Here is a 20252-nt window from a genome sequence, read left to right as displayed (position 1 = left end):
GTGTGTGTGTGTGTGTATATAGCACCTTCATTTTCTTTTCCTCCACAGGGATTGTGATAGTGTGAGTGTGTGTATGTATGTATGTATGTATGTATATATAGTGTCTTCATTTTCTTTTCCTCCAACAGGTTTGTGATTTGTGTTTGTGTGTGTGTGTGTTTACATATACAGTGTCTTCATTTTCTTTCCCTGCCCAACAGGACTGTGATAGTGTGAGAGCAGCCAGTCCAAACCAGCCAGGGGGTTCCTGACCCAGGAGGGGTTTTTTGCTGCAGTGGGCATGTGCTTTGGAGAAGCATAAAAAAAAAAAAAAAAGTGTTGTGGTTAAATCTAAAGTGTGAGGCTAGAGCTGGCCTTGGAGCTGGTTTGCCTTCCTTGTTCTCCTCTTCAGTTTCCTTTCATGTCTTCCCCTTCATGTCAATCAAAAGTCCTTTAAGGAAAGAGTGCCATTCTTTCTGGGTGGTGGCTGTAGGTGGTTGGTGAATAAGTTAGGTAGAAAGTTACAGGCACAAGGTCTGTGTAAAAATGGTAACAATCTATAGCTGGCATTTTAATTTCCTTTCAAAAGCAGCCTGGGTGATGTAGCATTTCCAGCTTTGTTCCCTTTGTGCTTGTGCCTGCATTTTAGATCCTTTTCTTCACTCTTTCTTAGTTCCAGCCGTGGAACCAGGAGTTCTGGACAATGAATGTTAAACCAGAATTCCCTTCCTTTAGTAGTATACCAGCTACATGTTAGGAGGTGGGGCAGCTTTTGCTCTGTGAGTGAATGCATTGTTATGCAAATCAAGGCACACTTTTTCTCTTTGGGGACCTAATTGGCCTATTATTCTCCCTGACTTTTTTCCTTTTGTCCTTTTGTTACTTGAGGGGGGGGGGGAAATGATGTACCAGAAGGACAAGATTAGAGACAGGTTTTTGTGTCCATATGTGATACATCAGTAATATAAAGCAAAGGGATTATATGGGTAATGAGCATTTTTAAATAAAGTCAGTTAGCTGTATCATGTAACACATGTGGACTTGACAGGTGAGGGTAATGCTTTATTAAATACAGTATTTCTCTCATGAGGCATGGCTCAGCTCTAGGACTGGCATTACTATGGTGTTTCATAGAACATATGCACCACAAGAGTGTGTTCAAAGTAGTCTTTAGATCTTTTCTTTTGTTCATTTCTGAAGTGGTCTGTGAGCATTTTTTGTCAAGTTTGAAAAGTGCTTTGACCAACACCTGAGGCTTGAGATTGACAAGAAAAAAGTGTTCCAGCTAGCATTTCCTATATTTAATATATCCTTGACAGAATTGTAACTTAAATTAAAATCTGCAAATGTATTTTTTTTAGTTTTTTTGTTGGACTTTGAAGTTAAGATCAGAATGTGCACAGTAGTAACTAAAAAAAAGTCTGCACTTCTTTCTGAAATTTTTTATGGTCCTGATTAATAATAATACTGTGATCTAGTGACTCCTTTCTAAAGGGAAGTTTTCATTTCGGAACACACATGAGAAGGCTTATACAAATAATTAAAATTCTTTTATTCTGTGTTTGTGTTTCTTGGTGCTATTGAAGATCTTTGTATACAAAGCAAGCGTCCTTGACCTCCACCCTTTCACACTTCCTCAACCCAATTTTTTCCTTTCTGATTGATCCTCCTGTGAAGTAAATGCAGGATTATGACATTAAAGATCACTTGTCATGAAACTGACATCAAATAGAAGCTTATGCCTTATTTGCAAGATAATACAATAGAGGATGGGAGAGCAAAGGAGCAAGTCCTCATTTAGATGCATAACTTAAGTAGTTTACAAACATAAGATGACTATAAAATTGGGGATGTGGCTGGATTTTTTTTTGTTGGAAATGTGTAAAGGTCTCCTCCTTATGAAAGCATCTATTATTACTGACCTTCCTGCTCCCCTCATTAGCAACAGGTTGCCCTGCTGCCACCCCTCCACCTCCCACCCGCTCCTGCCAGGTCTTATATTTTATTAATGCTGGGTGAAGGGGCTGTCACAACAGCAGACTTTCTAGGACAGGAACTGGGCAACAATCCAGCTCTGATCCAGCATGGTTTGGGTGGCTTCTGTGGTGCAGCAGCAGCAGGCACTTTCTCCATGCCTATGGTGGGGCCAGGCAGCTGGAAGCTGCGCCCACACCACTGCTGCTTTTCTGAGCCTCCTGCTACATGGTGGCATGGGAGCAGCTTCCAGCCAGTGGGTAGCTGTGCTGGGACCAGGCATCTGCAAACTGCCTCTGCTGCTGCTTCTCACCCTCTCCCTGCCCTTGGCTGCAGTGCAAGCACAGCTGGAAGCTGCCCTGCCCCAGTGCAACTCATCACTGGCTGGAAGTTGCATCCATGCTGCAGATGGGGTCAGGGTGAGAAGTTGGGGCAGTGCTGATGCAGTTTGCAGATGCCTGGCCTTGTTACAGCTCCCCACCAGCTTGAAGTTGCACCCACACTGCTGCTGGGGAGCTGTGACTGGGAGAAACTGGTGATGTGGGCACTGCTCCCAGCTATCTGGCCCCAGTGCAGGGGTGGGGAAAGCCCTCTGCCCCCATTGCTGATGTGCTGCTGAAGCCACTTGGCCTGCTTTGGACTGGAGCTGGAAGGGTGATGAGAAGCAGCAGTGGCATGGGCGCAGCTGAAAGCTGTCTGGCTCTGGCACAGCTCCTCGCTTCCTGGTCTTGATGCTGGGACAGGTAAAGCCCTTTAGCTGGATCTGGCCTTAGATTTTAGCTTGAGTTAACTTGAATTAAGAACAACCCTTTTTTTTCTGAAATGAAGACAAAGCCAGGCTATGCCCCTCAGTAGTACAGCAACTGCCTTTCCCTCTTCCCACCTCCTAATTATGGCTTTTGTTCTTCAGAAACTGACATGAAGAGGATGTTCAATAACTGTGATTAATGCCTGTGGAAAAGGTCACAATGTGGAAACTTAATCCCTAACCAGTCAGCAAAGTCATGAGTCAGTTGTCTGTCCCCCCTTTAAGCAGACTAAGGTCTACACATGAAGTGCTGAGAGAAATACAGATTTGGGAGGGAGAGGACTTGCTCTGAACATCTGGATAGGCAATTTAATTGACTTATGCCTAATTATTGAACTTCAGTAATTTGGAAAGTTGCTTACAGTTTAGAGTGCAGGAGTGAATTTTTTTCATGAAGTACCTGAACTATGGAGCCAGATCCCCAGTTGATATTAAATACAGGGAACTGTTGATAGAAAATGGAGTTACACTAGTTCATACGCGTTGAAGAGTTGAACATGCACCTTTATCAGCTTCTGTTGTTTTTCTGGACGCTATTTCTTTATTGGCTTAACAACTGATTGGGCATTTTAATAAATATCTATCATAGTATAATGCTATATAGGAATGTAACATAAAAATATATCAAATTATTTGTTAGTTTGTTTGTTTTATTGAGTGACACAGTCTTCCTTACTGCTGGACTCTTAACCTTTCAGAATCTTTGTCTCAGGTATGCGACCGACTTTTTTCAGTTAAAAAAAGTCAGAAGTTAGTAACACAATTCTTATTTTTCATGTTGATGTAGAAAAGGTGCTCCCATGTTTTTCTGTTTCCAGTAACAAAGTATCATGACATTCTATTGTATCTTTTCAAAAACACCTGCCAGGCCAGGATTTCAATTGGGAAATGGGTGGAATGGTAATTATTTTCCTATAGATGTGACAAGGATATTGAGAGGCGTTCTGCACCGCAGTGTTATCAGCGTGCTCCTGACCCTCAGGTCTATGTTGCCTTTTCATCAGATCCAAATGGTGCAGTTTCCATGTTTTCCAATATCTGGCCAAGGCAGGGGATCTGGCTGATAACAACCTGGCTTTGACTCAGTCTAGCTTGCCTCAGTCTGGAAAAAAACTGAGGCAAATCATCTAGAGAAATTGAAAATACTGGTAGCTCCATCTTTTGCTTGAGTATATTTATCCCATGTCATAAAATTCTACAATCTCTGAATTCTTTTGTATGTCCCTCTGTTTTGGGGATTCCCAATTAGCTATGGCCACTTGTTGCTTGCTTGGCCTTTTTGTTTGGGTTTAGTTAAGACTGCTTCTATCAGAGAGTATCTTTTGAACCTTTTCCTGCTGTGGAGCTATCATCTGTGTCCTGGTTGCCTCCAGGTTATAATATGTAATGTACTCAGATGTTTTTGGTGTCTAAAATCAAACCAGTAAGTACACAAATGCAGATGAAAGTTCTGTATTGTTCAGAATGTGTTAGCAAGAACACGATGCAATCGTGTCAGCCCTTTCAAGGATTTATCTGGTGTTCGTAACACATTTGAATTCTACAGAATGCAGACATTTACTCTGTCAGCTCTTGTGGTCCACAAAGGGCTGCGGAGCATGGCTGCAAGGGTGACAGGTCCCCAGGAGGCCATGTTCTTCTATAGGGATCATGTGGATGTTGCCTTTTCTGTTATCCTCCCCTCTCCCCATTTAGCTCAGTTGAAGTCACATTAACAAGGATTCTTTCCTGGATCTTGCCTCTGAGGGATGCAACGATGGTCTGTGAGATGCCCCCATACATCCATGTAATCAGTTGTGGCATTACATCCTCCCTCAGTATGGACCCAGACACAAGAGGTTCTTTATTGGATGGGAGGGGGCGTTCCCCTTGTATGTAGAAGAGGAGAGCATGGCATGTGGCTGAACATCTTTGTATTCTGTTTTATAGCTGGTAAAAATGATCTGGCCCTTTGTTTGGTGGCTTTCATAGAAGAAATTTTTCAATCCTAATGTAAATGACTGCTAGAATGGAAATTGGGTTTACAGTTCAGAAAAGGGGAGGGTCTTTTCCAGGTTGTTACTGCAATAGTCTGACATCTGTAGGAGCCCTGAGAACTGCAAACTTGGACACTTAGGGTGCTGACAGATGTGAAAAAAAATCCAGCACTTTACAAGAAGAGGAAGCACTTTAGTTTGACGTGGCTTCCCAGCTTCTGTATGGATCAGGCACTTCAGAAGGGCTTTTTGGTAGTTTTATCTAATAGCGGATTGAATCAGCTATTAGATAAAAGCACCAAAACGCCCTGCTGAAGTGTGGCAGACACGGTTCTTTGGGTAAATCAGATATCTTTTATTAGACCAACTCAAATAATTGGAAACGTTCTTCTAAGCAAGCTTTTGGGCACAAACACCCTTCGTTAGGCTGAGGAAGCGACTGCAGATGGTCTGTGCTCTTCCTGGATGGATTGGTAAAGCAGCCAGAGGCCAGTTTGTATGCAAGAAAGCCAGTCAGTTAAAATGTAAATTGAGGTGGTCAGTAGGTGAGAGACAGGTGGGGGGGAAGGGGAATGAAAGTGGCTGTAGTCAAAGGATGAGAGACAGGAGGGTGGGGGGGAAGGGATTGAGAATAGCTGGTGAAAAGTGGAGGGTTTACCTGCTGAAGTATGCAATCTATATAGATGGGTCAAACTAATGCCATACCTCTTCTGGGTATGCATTACACTTGCCATTTTTTGTTTGTTTGTTTTTTGGCATCTGTAAGTAGCCAAAAATCAGTGGTGGTTATGTGACTTTATACAAATGAACGTCTGGGTCTTAGTCCTTACCATTAGAGGCAGAGGAAATGTTCTGGGTTTTTACTAGTATGCTTACAATACAGTTGGAAACATTTATACATTTTCTCATTTCTGAAATAAAGGTTAATTCCCAGTCCGAACAAATTTGTCTGTTCTGACCATGATTTGTCTGCTTCTCTAAACAGAATCTTAATCACAGCCAACAGAAGTTGTACATGGAATCTTGCACCCAAATTTAGCTTTCAACACTGGTTTTTGAATTTCATAGGAAACCAAAGAATTTCGATTGCCAACTACCTTTGAATTTAAATGGGAATTGAGTGTCTAACTTCTTTAGGCTCTGTTGACAATCCCAGCCTTGTTAAACAAAAAGAGAGATTCTCAGAACAAATTCAACCATAAGCTCGTTAGCTATTATGCTTCATCCTCAATTGGAATAGTAGAATTCAGTCTGTTCTGTTTCATAACAGGGAAACTGCACCCTCATTTTAGGATTACTTTTATCAGATGGATGACCACCTTATATTAAATTGTTGTGTGCCCTTGGCTAGGCTGTAGACATTGTTATATGTGCCTTTAAGAGGTTAGGTTTTCTATACCAAGAAGTTATAATAAGCATGTTCTTTTTAAAATAAACTTTCTGAATAAAAGTATGTTTAAGAAGATTCCACAATGTTATCCTACAAGATTGGATAAATTTATCCCCTCTTACCAAAAATAAAATTAAAGCACTTGATTTGGAGCAAGGAGTGCAGCAGGATTGGCCTCTGGTAGTGATTATTTTTACAGTTTAGGCAGTTGGTAATCTGCTAGACAGGAATTTAAATCTTCCAAGTTTGCCTACAAGAACTTTTTAATGTTCATATAAATAACCTTGCAACTTTAATGGAGCTGTAACTGAGGCCAGTTAATTTTTATGAAAACTCAAAATTAAGTTTGAAATAAATGTATGTGTGAGGGGAGATTTTAATGTTAAATTTATTAGTATTATTTCTAATGGACAGGTTTACATAAAAATAACACATGAGATTCTGCACGTAAGGATGCAGTGTGATGTAAAAGTACAATAAATACTTTCATTGATTGCATAGCTGGTGACTTAAATTTAGTTTTAATGGAGGTGCTGGTGCTAGGTTTTGCCTTGTTAAAATATTTGACTTTTGACTGCTGTGATACAGGGAGGCTTAACAAAAAAAGGGTCCTTCTGTGAGTGTGGCAGCACTTTCTTGCATGGGGGATATCTTCCTCTATGTTTAATCTCCCCATTTGTTTATTCTTTCCTTATACCTCCTCCTCTCTTTTACTGTGGGGCAATATTTTGTCCCAAGGACAGTCAAATTACAAGGACCCTTCTAAGAAGCTATAACCCCATGTATGCAGTTGTGATAATTTTAAAGCGCGATTCCTTTTGCGGCAATGCTGTGGGATTGAGAGGTACTAATTAGCCCCTGTGGTGTTCTGTTGTTACCTTTTGTTTTGAACTGTGAAGCTTCAGAGGTATCACCATGTCTTCCCCTGCAAGGCATAGGCTCCCAAGGTAGTTTATTTTAAGTGAGTTCAGTAGTACTTGTTCTAATTTGTTGCCCTGAATCAGGACAGAGAATTAGATTATAAAACATAATAATCAAGAGTTTCTAAACTCAGGCTTGTTAAACACTTTTTGTTCCCGACTGAAAACATGGGGGATAAGGAAATATTTTCTTAATGTAGTAGGCTTTTCTATTTGTATGACATAAATACAATTGATTTATCAAAGACACACAAAACTGGCAAAAGGAGAAAGGTAATCAATACTGTAAACTTTAAATTCCTTGTCCATGCAACAGAAACAGCATGGCCCATCCAGGAGTGTCATACCAGTGGGACCTTCCCTGTATCATTTTGCTAGTGGGTCTCTTCTCTGGGACTTGGTAGGGTCCATGAAAGGTAGTTTGTCTTCTTTTGTCCATTTGGCACTTGGCCTCTCTGTTGATTTTGCTACTTGGAATGACAATTCTGGTGATGGTTTTATACCAGTTTTCTTGTAACAGGATTGAGAGCACTTCTTTCACAAAGGTCACTGAACAGTCCCGGAGGATAATAAAGTTCAGTGACTACCTATTTTGGGTGCTGTGAATCTAGGTCTGGAAGACCAAACAAACAAAACTTTGTTTCATTATCAGTTCCTTGACCCATCTACCTTCCCTTGAAGAATTATGTTAATGCTTACAGAATGGTATCAAAATAGACTACGCTTACATTTTCTTTTTTAAACCCTGGATGCTTATGTTGCTGGGGACATCTGAATCCAGCTGACCTCCTGCCGTTTTGGCAGGGGGCTGGACCTGATGATCTTGTGAGGTCCCTTTCAGCCCTAATGTCTATGAAATATGCAATCTATGATTTAGAGAGATCCCTATTTTTTTGGTTTTAGGTAATTCTAATTACATTTATTGTTATTTCTGGACAAGCCACAATGGGAAATAACCTAATCACTTCCTTTCGTGGAGTTCAGTGACATCTGTGTCTTTGCATTATAATGCACAATCTTTCTTTGGTAGAGGTTAGCTAAAAGGTCTGAACGTTAGCTACTGACAAAACTTCATCGTGTGAATGGGAAGATGAAAGATTCAAACTTAGAGCCTGCTTCCATTTGTTTTGTTAAGGATGCAGAAATAAATAGTAATAGTTGGCTCTCCAGTGAGTTAAGGACTATAATTCGTTCTCTGGGCTCTTGTCATTTTATAAGCCACTTGAGTTACATTCTCATGGCTTGTGACATCAGCAGAACCCCTCAAGTGAATTGGAAACAGAGTTGTACCAAAGCAATCCATCGTCCGTAGCGGGTTTCAGTTGATATTATTACTGCATAGAGAGGTAACCAAATAGGTGTCCTATATTTAATATATTTTTAAAATCTGTATTGTGTAAGGGTCCTTTCTCATTTTTTCATTCTTGTTTCCCTGCATCATTATGACTCTTAAATAATAATGTCAGTCATATCTAAGGCTCTGTGGAGTGCCTCCAATAATGCTTCCTCTCTGACTTCATAACTTGGAGTCCTCCTCTAACTTATAACTTTTTGTGCTAACAAGTTAATTCACTTAAAATTTACATTCTCTAGTGGATGTTCCTGCAGTCTAACAAATACTTTGTTCTGGGGGTGATCTATAAATATCCAGAACTTCCTTGAACTGTCTTGTTTCTTTGTCATTCCACTGACCTTTTTCAAAGATGGGTAGGTTAGTGCATTATGTTGAAGATTACTGGCACATTTTCTGCTGAAGAAAAGGGCCGGGGTGGCGGGGGAGGGGGGAGGCCAGAGCGGGTGTAAAGTGCTCATCAAAACTTTTTTCCAAGAGTAGATGCTTACTGTTTGTGCTCCATTTATTTTGATGTTACATAGGAAATACTTATTTTTGTTTCTATTTTAGAGCTGTTCTGTTGATTGGAAGAAAGAAGGAAAATAGATGTCCACGCCAACAGACCCTGGCGCAATGCCTCATCCTGGCCCTTCTCCAGGGCCAGGTCCATCACCTGGACCAATTCTAGGACCTAGCCCAGGACCTGGACCATCCCCAGGTTCAGTGCACAGCATGATGGGGCCAAGTCCTGGACCTCCCACTGTCCCGCATCCGATGCCAACTATGGGGCCTACTGATTATCCACAGGAAGGCATGCACCAAATGCACAAGGTAATTATTTCTCCAAGTGAGTGCTGTGATTCTCAGAGTTACAGCTATTGACAAAAACCTGCTCTTACTGCTGTCAGCCCTGCAGAGCAGCAAACTGTATTCTATTTCGCATCACTAGCAAAACTACCAGCTGAATTTGGATTCCATCTTTATTACTGGAGATGATGCACAAATGAGATCAAACACAGCTTGAGATTTTTCAGATACCAGTTTGAGCTGCAGTGTTTGTGGTTAGACAGATCTTCACCCAGACTTGTAAAGTGCAACATTTTGGTATGGTGCTCCTTGCTAGAAAATAAATGTGTATCACTGCAAGGCCATTCTGGCAGTCTTTTCTAATTATAACTGTATGTTACATCATAGAAGCATTTTATTAATCCCATTTGGAAGCATTCTGCTCCAATTTTGCATTTTAATAGGGTTTCCCTCCTTTCTTTGCTTTTTTGCATCTTAAAAGTCCTATTTCTTTAATCTTTCATAGTGATGAAAACTTTTGTTTTCAAGTTAATTTATGTAGGCTTTGTCCCATTTTAAGGCACTTAAAACAAGTGTAATTCTAAACGCATGAATAATCTTGAGTCGGACTTGTTACATGCTTAAAGGCCTGCATGCACTTAAATAATTTCTCAATCAGCAGTTCGTTAAGATATTGATAAATGTCTTTGCTTGGAATTTCTTTTTGAGAATTTTCTTCCATGTGGTCCTTCCTCTTTTTGGCTATGTGGTAAAGTTACCGTGGAACTTTACCTTAGTAAAGTTACCTTACATTACCTTAGTACCTTACCTTTACCTTTACCTTTACTAAGGTAAAGTTCCTATAGCTCTTCATGTACACAAACACTCTTAAAATTTTAAAAGGACAAGAGATTAGTTTGATATATTTTGGTGATTCTTGCTGAGAAAAATTGAAATTGTGCTGTCAGTTATAAGGCTATAGAACAGTATTCAAATTACAGTTCAAAAATAAACCTATTAAAGAAACTTTAGAAAAAAAAATTCCTACCTATGAAATGTAAACCTCTTCAGATTGCCCTGCTCCTTCATGGACCATTCAGTCAATATGTTATTTAGAGTTATAAATAAGGATGTGACATTAGCCAACACTTTTACCTTAAAATGTTTCATCATTGAGATACTCAGTAAAACAGAAACATAGTGGGTGACTGAAAGTTACTGGTCCAGGGCACTGAAGAGCCAAACGATCACTGGGAGTTGAGGATGCTCCTGATTTCATTGTACTACTGCAGTTTTCATATGTAAAAGGGTGAATTATTGTCAGTTATACGTCAGTCAGTGCCATGCTTAAAGTTTATGCAAGTGGGGCATTTTTAGATGTGTGCATTTTCTAAAACTCTGGTACCTAATACATCTCAAACTTTTGAATATGACCTCAACTTCCTTCAATAGTTGTCTTTAAAATAGAATTAAAAAAAAAAATGCCTGGAAAACTTTAACAATACAGAGTTCGTCTATAGAGTTCAAGAACTTTACAGAAGAGGAAAGAGTCTGCTGCTGCTACTCTGTGGTCTGCAGTAGAAAGACTTATCCTGTGAAGGGGATCTTTTGGGTTTGTTTTTATCTAGAAGCTTGATTGTGTTTCATCATGATTGTAAGGGTTTAGATAGCTGGATAGCTGACACAATGGTGGTCAGTTGGTATAAACCCAGATAAAATGTTCAAGAGCACCTAAGGGATTTTTTTGAAAATGGAATTTTTATCCCTGGTTAGGTTATGTATGTCCAGCATGATAGCAACTACTTGTGATCACAGATTGACCTACTTAATCAATAGCTTCTTTTTGGCTGTGTAGTCATATCTGAACGCAGCAAATTATTTATGAGGAATCTGTGGAGTGTGGCATTTTTTAAAAAGAAATAAAGTTCATACACAAAAATAAAAGTTACTTTCCACTCAGACCCTTCATTCACTTGATATATCCCGTATATTTCCTTTAAATTCTGTACAGAAATACAAGTAACTTTTTATGTTTTGTTAACATCATTTTATAAATACTAATAACTCCTACAATTCATATTTAGCAATGCAAGGTTTGAAAATGAATGGCTATACGTTTCAAAAACAACCACAAATCCTGTCCACAGTAACTTATTCTATATTAGGTGTTATAATTAAAACAGCTACAATAAATTAATTTATCTCCTCCCCTTTCTGGAATAATCTTTTTGCCTATTAATCAGATTATCATTAAAATCATTCTGAGTTATTCCTTGATCAGAGATGAGTTAACAGCCAAGCATTGCCTAATTGCATATATTTTGTAACTAGAAAAACAATACGATCAATAAAAGGTAAATAGATCTTTATGTAGACTGCATATCTTTGAATGAGAGAGTATTTTGCACTTCATTTTCCCCTGCTACAGAATTCCTTAGTTTGTGACTTTCTGACCATGTGCTGCTGCTTCATATCTCCAGTCCAACCTTTCCCAATATTGGTTTGTTCCCAATATTCTGCTCAGGCCACTGCTTTTGGTGCTGGTGTTTCCCGATCTTGTGAGGTGCACTGCGGTGCTACAGGACATCTCCGGTGATAATCTGTGGTTTGCTTCTCCTGATAACCACATTGATTGTTTGCATAGCGGCCCCATGTTTTCATGAGAAAGCTGCATCTTCTGAGACCCACTCTTAATCTGTTCAGGCTCTGCCATGTTTGCCATTTGTAGTTGGAGCCAGATGCTAACTCCTCACTGGGGGCAATTCCTTGCTGACTCCATTCAACAGCTGTGTTGCCTAGATTCTACCATTCTTTTTGCCAGTGGGTAGTTCTGGCTGATTCGGGTGGTGCAGTCAATGGTGTGCTAGAGGACAAAAAGCTATTTCTTGATGAGAGATGACGGTGCACTGGTTGATGACTGGTACATGGGTAGCAGTCATCTGACTCTTGTACCTGCCGGTCAGTGTCGCCTGCTCCTTTGTCCTGATGTAAGGGGGCGCTATGCTGGATTATGCGTATAGGCAGAGAGCAGACGTGAGTTTTAGGCAGCCTGTTATAGTTCTGCATGTATCATTTAGGGCAGTGTCAATATGTTTACTGTGGCCATATATTTACTGTTGACCATAACCTGTAAACTAATAATTGTGTGTAATGTCATAAGCAGGAATTAGGCTTTTTGTAAGAAGTGAGTTATGCAAACTTGAACAAAAAGTAGGATTTTTGCACACAGATGTGGTATTTATTAATACTGATTTTAGTCCACTTCACTTAATATGATGAGAGGCTGAGAGCCATGGGACTCTTCAGCCTGGAAAAGCACAGGCTCAGGGGTGATCTGGTGGCCACCTATAAGTTTATCAGAGGTGCTCACCAGGATCTGGGGGAGCGTCTGTTAATCAGAGCGCCCCAAGGGATGACAAGGTCGAATGGTCACAAACTCTTGCATGGCCGTTTCAGGCTGGACATAAGGAAGAACTTCTTTACTGTCTGAGCCCCGAAGGTTGGAATAGACTACCACTGGCGGTGGTTAAAGCACATAGATTGAACGCCTGCAAGAGACATTTGGATGTTTATCTTGCTGGGATCCTATGATCCCTGCTGACATCCTGCCCCTGGGGCAGGGGGCTGGACTTGATGAACTTCTGAGGTCCCTTCCAGCCCTAATGTCTATGGAATCTATGAAACTTAGCTGTTCTAACAGGACAGAGAGCAAGTGGTTTCTTCTGCTAATGTTATTAGTTAACAGAGCTGCATACATTTGCTATTTTAAAAATCCTTGAAGTGGTGGTCTAGTCAGAAAAATAGCAGAAAATGGCACCTTCTTATCTAACATGTCTTTTTCCTGTATGCATGCTTGGTTTAGTGTAAAAAACAAAGAACTTATGAGTCAACCCCAGAGAACTGATGGATTTTTCTCTTGCTCATACATGATTAACAAAATTGCTGGCAAAGTCCCAGTTGCAAGGACCAGCTATGTAACAACTTTGTCCTCCAGTTATGCCTTCAGTTAAACCTGCACAGTTATACTGGCAGCTTGCAGGTACTTCAGCATTTGGCTTGAAGAATCTTTATGATGATACATCATCCAAAAAGAACCCAGCTTGACTCTTAGACCACTTGCAAACTGACAAGACCTCATCTGTAAGCAATCACGATGCAACATGAATTGTGAAATGACCTTGGGTACTGAATGTAAAACAAAGGGTAGTTAAATACAAGTTCCATAGATTTATTCATTGCCTAAATATGGATTCTGTAAATGGCAGTGTTATGTGGGTCTACATATAATTGAGGCCTCCCATACAATTTCACTTTTTAGAACCATCAGTTACAAGATACAGCCCATTCCCCACTAATGCTTTTTATGGAGAACAATGGAAAGCAGCTCTTACATTTGATAATTTTATTAAAAGATAGTTCAAGCTCTGGTGCTTTGCCTATTTTCCATGGTAATTAGTACCTAAGTGAAATGTAATCTTCTTCATCCCCCTGAGACACAGGTAGGGGGACATGGTTACATTGGTGCTGTGGGACTTATTCCTACCCAACATTGCTCTTGTGGAAATGTTTTATACAATTTAATTGGGTGGGACCATTAAGAGTGTGGAGAAGTTGAGTAGAGGTAGATGGGGATTATATGAGAGAGATTATTTTTTATTATGTATTGGGTATGTATTATGTACTCAAGAGCACGGAGGCAGAAAGAGATCTTGGAGTCATTATTGACTCCAAGATGAACATGGGCCGACAATGCGAGGTCATGGTTGGCAGGGCTAACCGGACCTTGTCATGCATCCACAGGTGCATCTCGAGTAGAGCCAAGGAGGTGATCCTCCCCCTCTACGCGACGCTGGTCAGGCCACAGCTGGAGTATTGTGTCCAGTTCTGTGCGCCACATTTCAAGAGGGATGTGGACAACATGGAGAGGGTCCAGAGGAGGGCCACCCGCATGATCCGGGGACAACAGGGCAGACCCTACAGTGAGAGACTGCGGGACCTGAACCTATTCAGCCTCCACAAGAGAAGGCTGAGGGGGGACCTGGTGACCGTCTATAGACTCACTAGGGGGGACCAGAAGGGTTTGGGGGAGACGCTGTTTCCCCTAGCGCCCGCTGGCATAACAAGGAGTAATGGGCACAAGTTGATGGAGAGGAGGTATAGATTGGACATCCGCAAAAACTACTTCACAGTTAGGGCGGCTAGGAGCTGGAACCAACTTCCAAGGGAAGTGGTGCTGGCCCCTACCCTGGGGGTCTTTAAGAAGAGGCTGGATGCCTACCTGGCTGGACTCATTTGAGTCCCGTTTCTCTTTTTGGGGTTTTTTTGTTGTTCTCCCGCCCTGGTGGGGGGTCGGGCTAGAAGATCTACTAGGTCCCTTCCGACCCTTAATCTATGAATCTATGAATCTATGAATGAATCTATAATCAACCTATTAAACTAGGCAGTTGCTCAAAAATTTGTAGGAAAGAAAAGTAATGCCTCACAATTTGTATTGACTTACATTCTGTCTATTATATTGAATAAGACTTCTGTGTACTGAGGAACGAATGCTATCAGGATAAAATGGTACTTGAGAAGACAAGTTTCTTCACCAAAGTTATAAGTACCATCTTCATTAAAACTGTTTTTTGTTTAAATAGAGTCATAAAAATAGAGTAATCAGTTTTACTTTGGCTAGTTTTTCCTCTAGTGCATTTCACTTTCAGGTTCTCATGCAGTAGTATAATGTCTGGGTTATATTCCTTAAGGACACCAGAGAATTTTGTCACATGTCGTTAGGTTTTATGAAAACATGGAAGCATTTGCATTGCTGTTGTTTTTTTGCGTAGAGGTTTTTTGGTTTGGTCTGAATGTGTCCCTATAAACAAAATTCCTCTACCTTTTCACAGATAAAATCACTCTGTCCTGGATTGACTCTAGTGATGCTGTGAACATACATTTGTTTCCCTTTGACAGTTGGCTTGTTTCATACCAATTCTTTTATTCCCTTCTGTTTTTTAGTACATTTCCCCTCATGAATAGGGAGGGACGGGGTTCCTTCCCCCATCTTTGGTCTTCTGGCTCCATGTTCCTGTCAGGGTTGTCCGGCCAACTGCCATGGAACCTCCTTCCCCGTCACCTGTTAGGACAGAGCAGCAACATCCAGTCACACCAGGCATTTTTTCTGTAGCTAGATCCTTATTGTGTAGAGGAGACCCGTTTTGTGTGTATATCACCTCCTACTCTCCAAGTCTGCTTGTAGGGACTTTGGTCTTTCAACATCAAAACACTTAGGGTTAAACTCCACTTTAGTGTGACTGTTTCATGTTCATGGACTTGCACTAGAGATGAGCTTGGGCTCAAACAGGCCTTTGTGTGGTTAGTGTAGCACTTATCTGTTGTTGTTTTAACCTGTGAATTAAGTACTGCAAATCTGTTTTTTCGGAAGTCTACCAGACTTGTGCTTCAAAATGGTGAGGGGTTTCTAGTTTCTTTTGTTGGTTTTTGTTTGGAAAAGCCAAACCAACATAAAAATTGATCCATTTTTTTCCTAGGTATTGGTGTGGGGAAAAATTTTAAAGCCTTTTTAAAATGATGTAGGAACTTTTGCAAAGCATCTTGTTTCTGTGCCTTCTGTAATGCTCTTAATGAAATATTGAATCAAAAGGAGACATAACCTTTATTTCCTTTTTTATTTTGTATTTTTTAAACATCATCTTCATGTGGGGGTGGGGAAATGTTAGTTTCTCATCACTTTGTAATCAAATTTAGCCAGTTAGGTAGAAAATAAAATGCAGGTTAAAGTTTTAAAAGAAAATTAAAATTGGTATGTGTGTTTGAATTTCTGTCTGTGAAAAATATAATTTTCAACCAGATCCATTTAAAATCTGTAAAAAGTACTGCCTACAAAGATACAATCTCTCCTTTCTCATCTCCTTTAACTTGATACAGTCTTTTCTTAACTTCTTTTTTGTTGCTCCTGTTTTCCCTCAGACTAAATTTCTTCACTTCTTTATCTGTGCACTTTCTGAGAGTTAAAAATTGCAGCTAACACATGCAGTGTCCAGAGCAGGGCCTATAAGATCTTCAGGCATTTGGTCACTTGACAAGGAAGGGAGAGCTTCTTCTGCAGGCAGGGGAAAAATGAAAAATTCTTACCTCTTTCTTACCTCCAGACCCCAAGTACACTTTAACTACAGCTAACAAATAGAACATACCTTTTGGCTAGTGATTTGCTGATTATTTTTTTCACTTAGATATCTAATTTTCTCTTTAAGCCCCTTTCATTCTTCTGATACGACCTTCCTCTCCCTCATCTATTTTTACCCACTTTATCATACATGTCTCTCTTCTGTTCTCCAGTCGTCTCTCCCCTAGCATTGGCTCCTGACCGCAGGTTCCCTTTTCTTGGCTCAGACTTTTCCTTTCTTTCTTCTTGGCCATCTTGGGATGGAGCCAGGTCCTGCTGGTCCTGCTTACCTTCCAGAATATGATTGAGTGGCAGTGATTGCGTTGGATGCAGTTATGTGGTGACTACATCCTCTCCTGTGTGCAATCTTGATGTCAAGAAAGAAATGGCATTTGGGGTATTTCATTACAGCAGAGACTGCAAGGCAAAGGGTGGGTTAAAAATAACTAATTTAATTTCAGCCAAAGCCACGGATTGTACTTGCTTAAGTGGTTGGTATTTCACTACTTCGTAATAGGAGGACTGCCCAATTTACTTCTTTAAGTACTGTCCAAACAGAGTGCTGCTTGTCTCTAGTTTGCAGTCCTTGAAATTGCCTAAGCAGCTGGGGGAGGAGGTGGAGAAAGGAAAGGGAGGGAGGGGGTGTGAAGTCCTTTAAGAATGCTTTAAAGTTATGCTCTGTTGTCCCAATAGAAAGACTCCAGAAGACACTTATTTTAACTATTTGCAATAAGACCAAGGAGAGGTTTTCAGTCTTTAAGTTGTCTATTTCTTTATTTATGACATATTTGTGTGATTGGCATTTAATATTTTGTAGTTGTTTTGGAGGACTTGTACACTACCTCAGTGTAAATCTGTGTTTGTTTTCATTTTGCAGTCCATTGACGGCTTGCATGACAAAGGAATGGTTGACGATATGCACTGTAGCTCCATGAAGAGTGCAAGTATGCGACCACCTCACCCTGGAATGGGCCCACCTCAGAGTCCCATGGATCAACATAGCCAAGGTTAATACTAGTTTTATATGCAATACAAAATATGGCTTTCTTTTTTTATTCTTACAACTTACACTAAGCTTTAACTCTTTTGTGCCAAGTTTCCCAGTTAGTTTTGTACATGGTTTGGGAAGGATAAAACTGTGACCTTTGGAAAAAGTATTTCTTTAAATCAAGGGTGTCAGACTTACCTGGCCAGATGAATTATGCAGGACTGGTCCACAGGCTGAAGGAATGCCATGGGGCCATCCCTGAGGGTTGGATGGGGTCATGGACTCCCCCTCCTCCCTTGCTAGATCCAGCACCCATGGTGTATACTTTGGCTGGTCTGGGACGCGTGCTACCTGCAGTGCTTGTTCCAAGAGCCAGCCTTAGGGAAAATGGTGACCTAGGCGGACTTGTATTTTGGTGCCCCCTCACCATCTGGGTTTCTGCCCCCAGCACTTCATTGGTGCTGCTGCAGACAGAGGTGGATGGATGGATGGGTAGAGGCACCAGGACTGGAGCAGGTGCCACCTCACCCACACTGCCCGGCCCAGCTCTCCTGAGTAGTGGCAGCCTCAGGGACAGCAACTCCTCAAAGATAGTAGCTCCCAAGTTGCAGGCAGACAGCTCCTTCCCTGTCCCTGCCCCTTGTTACCCCTTGCCCCTTGGCAGGCTGCCAGGGTAGGCTGCATCCAGAAGGCTGCTGTGGTGAGGGCAGGGACATGTTCTGCTGCCACCTGAGCCTGGCATGGGGTTGGGGTTGCCCAAGTGTGGAGTGATGGGGGGGCACCAGAGCGGAACAGAACACTTACCTGCTTTATGGGGAGGGACGGAGTGCTGGCTCACATGGTTGAGTTGAGATTGTATGAGGGGATTTCATGGGGGTGGGGGTGGTGAATGGGCTTGGCTGGCCCCTGCTGGGCTGGGCTGGGCACCACTTCTGTTTGGGGCAGGGATTGGGTGGGGTGGGGTGAGATGGGGCAGAGTGGCATGGTTGGTGCCTCCTGACCACGGTGCCCTGGATGGTTGCTCATGTCGCCTACCCTTAAGGGTGGCTCTGCCTGCTTCAGGTGGTCTGGAGTAGATGTTACATGCATTGTATGTCCTGGACTGGCCAGAGTGGGCACTGTGAGGAGAACCCACAGACGCCCGCCCCCTACATACCAGATTCAGTGGCTACTCTGGCCGGCTTGGGACTATGCTGCATGCAAGATCTGCTCTGGGACCTGTGCTGCCTGCTGCATCTACCCTGGACTGGCTGAAACAAGGGATGCAGATGCTGGATCTGGCACATGGGTGGGTAGGGGAGTTCAGGACTGGATATGTGTGGCTGCTGCTTGTGGTGTGGGTCCTAGAGTGGGTGCTGTGTGTGGCGCCTGTTCTGGGCCCTGTGTGCAGATCCAGTTCAGCGTGTGTGGGTCCACTCAAGACCCAGGGGCAGCAGTGGGGGCCAGGTGATGTGGTTCAGTAGGCTGTATTTGGCCTGTGGGCCATATCTTTGATACCTGTACTTTAAATAAACCCTTGCGTTTTTGAATGTGCAGTAGAGATAGATAGTGAAAGGAAAGATGAGCTTTTCATTATGGGGCTAGCCTGAACTGGGGAGACTAAATTCAGCTCCCTATTCTGCCACATCTTTCAGTTTGGCTTCAGACCAGTTGTGTAAGTAATACTGTATATGCCTTGGTTCCTCATTTGTGAAGTATAGGGGACAGCATTTCCTTCCCCTTCGAGACTGTTGAAAGGATACACACATTAAAGCTTGTGAGGTGCTCAGGTTCAGTGAAGAAAGGGGACACTTAAGTGCTTAAAAAAGAGAGACTGCAGTGGCCTTCTTCCAATTAGAAACATGAAACCAGATTCCAGCATAAGTTTTTAATAGGCATTTGCCAAAAAAACCTATTCCAGCAGCAGGCATGAAGCTGCCTTCTTCCAATCGTGATTCTTCCTATGATGAATCTTAGGGAAGATCTAAGTGTCAGAGTGTGATCCCTCCCAACATGGCAATGATCCTTGTCTCTCCCTCTAATGGCAACTGTTGATCCTTCTGGATCATGGTATATGCATGACAGGTCACCCAGACCTTTGACACATACACCTAGGCAGGAGCATGGAAGAGTGGAGGCTGCCCAGACCTTCCATTCCTGCTTCAGACCATTGAGACAGAATCCAGGGACATGACCGAGTCTGGGAGTTCGGTGCCTTGATAGCTGTATTATGTGGGTACGGGAATCAAACTGGGCTCTCCCGCATGGCAGGTTCCTTGTCTAAGATACCCCACATACTTAATTTCTGCTTCTAATTCTAATAAAGTGTATGTGCTCATGATATTGTTTTAGGGGCCTAGAGAGGGAAGAATTTTTTTTGTCTGTCTGTCTCTTATTGCAGAGACAGCTGTGTTAGTCTGAAGTCAAGTAGAAGACAGGGTGGAATTATACCTTGTAGACTAACCAAAGTGTGTGTGTGTGTGTGTGTGTGTGTAAATCATAGAAAATTAGGGTTGGAAGAGGCCTCAGGAGGTCATCTAGTCCAATTGCCTTCTCAAAGCAGGACCATGCCCAACTATATCATCCCAGCCAAAGCTTTTTCTAGCTGGTTTTTAAAAACATCCAAGGATGGAGAGTCCACAGCCTCTCTGAGTAACCTGTTCCAGTGCTTTACTACCCTTCTAGAGAGAAAAAACTTCCTAACATCTAACTAAACTTCTCTTGCTGCAATTTGAGACTATTGCTTCTTGTTCTGTCATCTGTCACCACTGAGAACAGGCTAGCTCCATCCTCTTTCAAACTCCCCTAAATGATGCAGCATCGTTAAAAAGTTATTTTTTTCATTCATTTTAAGGAGCAAGCTTTGTTGCAAGTACAGTGTTCTCACATGCAACTTTCAGAACAATTATATATATATACGAATGAATTGCCTGTCAAGAATGATGGGTGGG

The 20252-nt window shown here is 41.7% G+C and overlaps 1 protein-coding gene across 2 annotated transcripts in view; it reads left to right on the top strand.

The window, feature by feature from the left end:
• SMARCA2 (SWI/SNF related, matrix associated, actin dependent regulator of chromatin, subfamily a, member 2) overlaps window positions 1-20252 on the top strand; it is a 223346-nt gene that overhangs the window by 2034 nt on the left and 201060 nt on the right. For both annotated transcript variants that reach the window (XM_019517646.1, XM_019517644.1), the window contains 2 exons: window positions 8951-9211; window positions 17212-17341. In XM_019517646.1, the coding sequence (XP_019373191.1) occupies window positions 8987-9211; window positions 17212-17341 (355 nt within the window). In that variant the 5' untranslated portion in view covers window positions 8951-8986. Of the gene's footprint in view, window positions 1-8950; window positions 9212-17211; window positions 17342-20252 lie in introns of those variants that run through there.

The sequence above is a fragment of the Gavialis gangeticus genome, unplaced genomic scaffold (assembly GCF_001723915.1).
Source record: "Gavialis gangeticus isolate Ggan-Ray unplaced genomic scaffold, GavGan_comp1, whole genome shotgun sequence".
In the NCBI taxonomy this organism is placed as follows: domain Eukaryota; kingdom Metazoa; phylum Chordata; order Crocodylia; family Gavialidae; genus Gavialis; species Gavialis gangeticus.
Note: the sequence above shows the minus strand (reverse complement) of the source record. Positions and strands in the feature narration are given on the sequence as shown.